At 33.2% G+C, this 5,698-nt stretch overlaps 1 protein-coding gene across 3 annotated transcripts in view; it reads left to right on the forward strand.

Moving 5' to 3' along the window:
- LOC111408073 (ATP-dependent DNA helicase Q-like SIM) overlaps window positions 1-4,416 on the forward strand; it is a 21,696-nt gene extending 17,280 nt beyond the window's left edge. For all 3 annotated transcript variants that reach the window (XM_023037842.1, XM_023037843.1, XM_023037844.1), the window contains 2 exons: window positions 2,838-2,930; window positions 3,908-4,416. In XM_023037842.1, coding sequence (XP_022893610.1) covers window positions 2,838-2,930; window positions 3,908-4,210 — 396 coding nt within the window. In that variant the 3' untranslated portion in view covers window positions 4,211-4,416. The remainder of the gene's footprint in view (window positions 1-2,837; window positions 2,931-3,907) is intronic.
- The last annotated feature ends 1,282 nt before the right edge of the window (window positions 4,417-5,698 follow it).

Here is a 5,698-nt window from a genome sequence, read left to right on the forward strand (position 1 = left end):
GGGTTCTTTTTTTTTTTTTTTTTTTTTTTTTTTTTTTAAACACTTGTAATAATTCAACCAAATATTTGGAAGGGTGAACAATAACAAAGTTTAAATGGCGTTTGATGTAGGGCAATTCTACTAGAAATCAATTATTACTACTAGTTTTGGGATTAAACTATATTGGTAATCGGGATTCCTTCTATTTATAGGGTTCTAGTAGTTTTGTTATTTAGTTGATAGGATTTCTACTTCTATTCAGAGTATATTTTAGTTCTCTTATTCTTTTAAGAGTTTCTTTTCTTTTTAGAAGATAGATTTCTTATACTTAAGTCTCCTAGAATTAGGATATTACCTTTTTGTCTAATGCCTGTATAAGAAGAGGGCTAGACTTGTTTTGTTATCACAAATCAAATAAATTAAAATTCAAGTTATTTATGTAATATTCTTAAGAATTTACCTTTTTTTCTTGTTTTTACAAGATTTGAGTTTTGCTGATGCATTAAATTGGTATTAAAGCAAGGTTTGTCTTTAACTGATGGCAACCTATGGTATCAATGGTATTCATCATCGATATAATGTTTGGAGGATTGCAAAATTACAAGCCTCAGTCCAAAATTTGGAAAAAAGGATGGATAAGTTCAAAGATTTTATTGACGAAAATGCTGACTTTGATCTCTATAAATATTGGCCGCTTCAATGATCCCAGGACATAGCAGTAGATGGCTAGAGATTTTCCTCAAGTCCAACCTAAGTTTGAATATTCACAACATGATGGATTACTACAATGGGGTGATTTTTATCGGTCAAGACATCACAAATAGCATGTTCCAATGCAACTCACTTTGACATAACGAAATTCCTCTTAAAAGACAAGACATTAATGATCATCAATTTTGCGAGGAGTAAGAACAAATTCTTAAGGATTTTGTGCATGTCTCCGGAGGAGATATGAAGTAGCCCAATGCGTAGCACGACAAGATTTTTAGGAACAATGTACTATCAATAACAAAGTATGCAACGTGATTATAGACCACTGGGATGGTGAGAATATGCTATCTAAAGCATTAGCCAAAGCTTTGGAATTGAGGACTCATTCTATTATCAGTTCCATTAGTTAAAAAGAAGCTAGAAATTTAGAATATGAAGGTATGCGAATCTTCACTTCCTATTGGAAGTATTACAGAGATGGGATTGTGGGTAACGTGGTAGAGATGCATGATTGTCATGTACTTTGGGGACAACCATGGTACTACGATGTAGATGTCACTTACATACTCAGAGATAACAAATTGCCACTTAAGAAGCAATTTGCAAATAAGAATGTAAACAAAGAATACAAGATTTATAAGGTTGAAAAAAATGTCATTCAAGATGGTCAATAAGTTATCGACCATGATAACGTAATAGAGGTAGAAAAGCATGAGAAAGTTGAAATTTCGAGACTTATTGGTCCTCAATAGATAATTGACAGTGAATACAAGCATTAGTATGAAAAACATTCTAGTAAAGTAGCAATTGAAGACCTCGAGCTTGAGCCGTACTTTGATAATAAACAAGTTATGTTCAGAAGCGTCAAGCTAAAGAAAAGGGAATTGAACTTGGCAATCACGAAAGAGTTAAAGGTAATGCAAATCGAGAGTGGACTTAAAGATGAGAAATTGAACCTTGCATCGTTTACCTAAGAAATGTCATTAAGAAAAGAAGATGAGTAATTTAGGATTAAATTTGACTTCAATCAATGCAACTAAGGAATATAATGACATTTATTGAGTACATTAGGAGATGGACATTTCTTCAATATTACTCATGTTAGAAATTTTAGAGCATTTTTTTCCTAATTAATTTTCTCTTCATCAACCAAACGCGAGGATGAGTATTTTTCAAGTGGGGGAGATCAACATAGACAATGTGAACAAGATGAGAGAAAGATTTAATTCTTTATTTCTCAATATGTTTTCAATACAACCAGCCTAAATATATACACAATATTTGGTAGTAAAAAGGGAAAATAATATTCTATCTAAGGAAGAAAGATATTTCCTAACTTAATTGATAATTATACCAAAAATATAAGATACAATAAATCCCATAATTGATCCGGGATTTCTACAGACAATTATATTAGAATTCAATTATTACTATTAGTTTTAGGATTTAATTTTTATTAGTCATTACTGTTCCTAGTATTTATAGGATTCTATTCATTTTTTAATTTAATTTAAAAGATTTCTACTTCTATTAGGAGTAGGTTATTAGTTTTCTTATTCTTTTTAGAGTTTCTTTTCTTTTTAGGAGATTAATTTCTTTTTCTTTGTTTAATAAAATTAGGATATTACCTCTTCTTACAACGCCTATATAAGAGAGGGCTAGATTTGTTTTGTTATCACCTTATATTCATTATATTCAAGTTATTCTGATAATATTCTTAAGCTTTTATAATTTTTCTTGGTTTTATAAGATTCAACTTCCATTGCTGCACTAGTGTTCAACTTTGTTTGGTGAAAGTTTGAATATGTTGTCACTAGAACCTAATGGTGAAACTGATAGGGATCTCAATAAATGAGTTATTTGAAAGTTTGAAATGATATACAACTTTTCAAAATATGAAGATTTATAAATTGTCCATCTCATTTGAAATTGGCCAATTAAGTTGTGAGCAACTGAGCAGGTCACAAATTCTTCATGCCAGATTTTTTTGTGCTTATAGAATGAATGTGTGTTGTAATGTCCCCTGGCGATTATTTTTATCATAAGATACTTTTGATGACATTGTAGTTATTTTTTCCTTTCACCTCTTCCCTTCTGTTGATATTTTTCTTGCTTTAACCCCGGTTTCCTATTAATGGGTTTTGCAGGATCACAAATTTGCTGCTAGTGATTTCATATGGTGGCGTGGTCTTCTTCGTATACTAGAATATAGAGGGTTTATCATGGAGGGAGATGAAATGGTACAATCTCAATATGCAGTCAATATCCTAATACAATTAATTTTGGTTTAAATCACATGTCTTTCACGTTAGATACATGTTACATTTTTTCCATCTCGAGAAGCCTCAGAAAATGGATATCGTGTGGTTCGAATGGCTAGTTTTCAATGCATTGTGATATACATTTTCACATTGACCCCGAAACTTAACAACTAAATTTGCTCTTGTACTATGAACATGCTCCTCTTGCACGAACCCCAGCATAATGGTTGGCCTCAGAAATCAGCTTGGGTATCTTCATTAATTTATATGAGGAAAACAACAGAAAATGTTTCTGGAAATGATATAGTGAGAATGACGAAAGTCAAAACAGTATATAGTTGAAATTGAAAGTTTCATTTTATTTTATTTTTGCTGAGAACTAGAAGCTCATAATTTTGCATTGTGCTTGAAGTTAACCCAGGCGAGGTGACTCGAATCTTGTCTGCCTTACTTTAGACGAGTTTCGTATGCCTTTTTCTGACTTCATTATGAATAAGTCCAAAGTAATTATTCGGAATATGCTCAGGTTGTGTAGTGCATTACTTTTAACATATTATTTTCTGATAACTGATATTCTAATACCTATTTTGATTGAAATAAAGTTATGGAATTGAATTAGAAGTTCACGTTCTCAAGGGCGAATAGGAAGCTACTAGTTCTACTTGCAATGGCCTTTCCCTTTATGGTCCTTTCACGGGAACTAACTGTCCTGTGACAATGTCAGTTTTTACAAGTTTTAAGGAAAGGTAAATGACATTCAGATTTGATTCAATTTGTTCCATATCTGTGTCCCAAATGCAGCATTCTGTGTTGTGCGTTTTCTGGTTTATCCCGTGATTTTAGTTATATCGCTTACATAGAATGATATGTACTGAAGTTCTGCAGTCGTGGATTTTTTCGAGATGATCTCATTGTATAGAGCACTAATTTATCTTCTCTTGTGATTTCCCATGCAGAATCATGTTCAGATAAAATTTCCAGAGCTAACTGAATCTGGGCTGCAATTGTTGAGGTCGGCATTGGAACAACCATTCTATGTTTACCCAGAAGCAGATATGCTGCTGTCCATGAGAAGCCGTAAATCATTTTCTAGTTTCGCTGAATGGGGAAAAGGTTGGGCTGATCCTGAAATCCGTCGTCAGCGCTTAGAAAGTAAGCAAACAAAGAGAAATTGCAAGAAGAGAAAACCTCGTAAACGTAAGCCAAATTTGACAACAGTTCGCGGGAGGTTAGCTGCGAAACTCTCAAAAAAGAACTGATGTTTTCGACTAATTGGAGCGGTATTGATCACTAACTCTGTTGCAATTGTACAAATTTTGAAGCAACTAGGCCAAACATTTATTAAAAACTTGATACCATTGAAGTTGTGTTGTAATCCGACTGTGGACGTGGAAGGGAACGGCTTTATTCCTTTTATTTTAGGCTTGAATGACTTTTTATTTAGTTAATATTATTATTTTATTAATTAAGGCTCTTCAATTATTTTGACTAGGTGAGTTGAAAAGGTTGCATTAGGTATTGTTACATGTTCTTCATTATGTTTTGATTACACATGAATATTGCGTTAAGATTTTTCTCAATTTTATGTTGATTATTAGGTATTGAAAAGAAAATTATTGAATTATTGACTTTCGCGATTAATCTTGAAATCAACATGCTGCTTCCTCCAATTTCCAAGTCCCACTTGAAAAAGAAGCGTTTGGAGAGAGCATTTGTTAAAATCAACCATTGTATCATGGATCACACTACTAAGGTTAATGCTCTCTTTCAGTGCCATATTGCTGCATCACAACTGAGCCGACTGCCATCATGCACATCACTTGTCCCTTCCAGCCATGGATAGTCCGCCGTAGAGGATGGATCTCCCATCACCTATAGTTAATGGCCTATTGGTACGAGGTGAAGTAATTGAAAGTTGACCCACTACCAGTTCGTGAGCGCTGTCCTCCCACCATGCGAAACTCGGTTCCTATCTAAACAAACTGCACACTAAAGCATTTCAGTCTGAGCATTCAAACTCAAGCTTATTTCTAACATAAATTCCAACATTCTGCCTTCCCTTTTAGCAAATGAACCGGATATTGCCAAATTCGAATGTGATGTGAGCTAGACTTACGACCTTGACACAATACCAAGGGAGTCATTCCAAAAATGAGATAAGTAGAGTTGATCATTGATCTAATCATATATAACAGTTTCTTGTTTCTCCTCTGAATCGCTGATAAACTATATCATTTCCTATTAGCAGTGAATTCTCTTGAGAGAGATTTGCCACGTCGATCTAATTGAAGTGTCTTAACACTCCAACCTAAATATTTCTCAACATTCGTATGGTATTTTTTTGAATTTCTCAAAAGCATTTGACTTTCGAGCTATTAGGTAAATATATTTGATTCTAGATTAATTATCAATAAAGGTGATATAATAACTCAATAATCCCGTCTAGCAAGTGTACTCACGGGTCCACACACATCAAAATGAACTAATTTCAGTACTTGGTTCTAAGTCCTTTTGTAAGAAAGGATCTCATGGTCATCTTACCCTTCAAATAAGGATCAATTATCTGACCTTGATCGAGTTAAGGGGACAATTTCTTGCCATTATTGAATCATGTTAAGGTTAAGGTGTCCACGTTTAAGATATGTATCATTATTATAGTATGAATTTTGTTTATGGTTTGCAAAAGTAACGTTTCTTTCATTTATGAAACTATTTAAAATATAATGATAATAAATCAAAAATGCAGG

The sequence above is a fragment of the Olea europaea genome, chromosome 13 (assembly GCF_002742605.1).
Source record: "Olea europaea var. sylvestris chromosome 13, O_europaea_v1, whole genome shotgun sequence".
NCBI classification, from domain to species: domain Eukaryota; kingdom Viridiplantae; phylum Streptophyta; class Magnoliopsida; order Lamiales; family Oleaceae; genus Olea; species Olea europaea.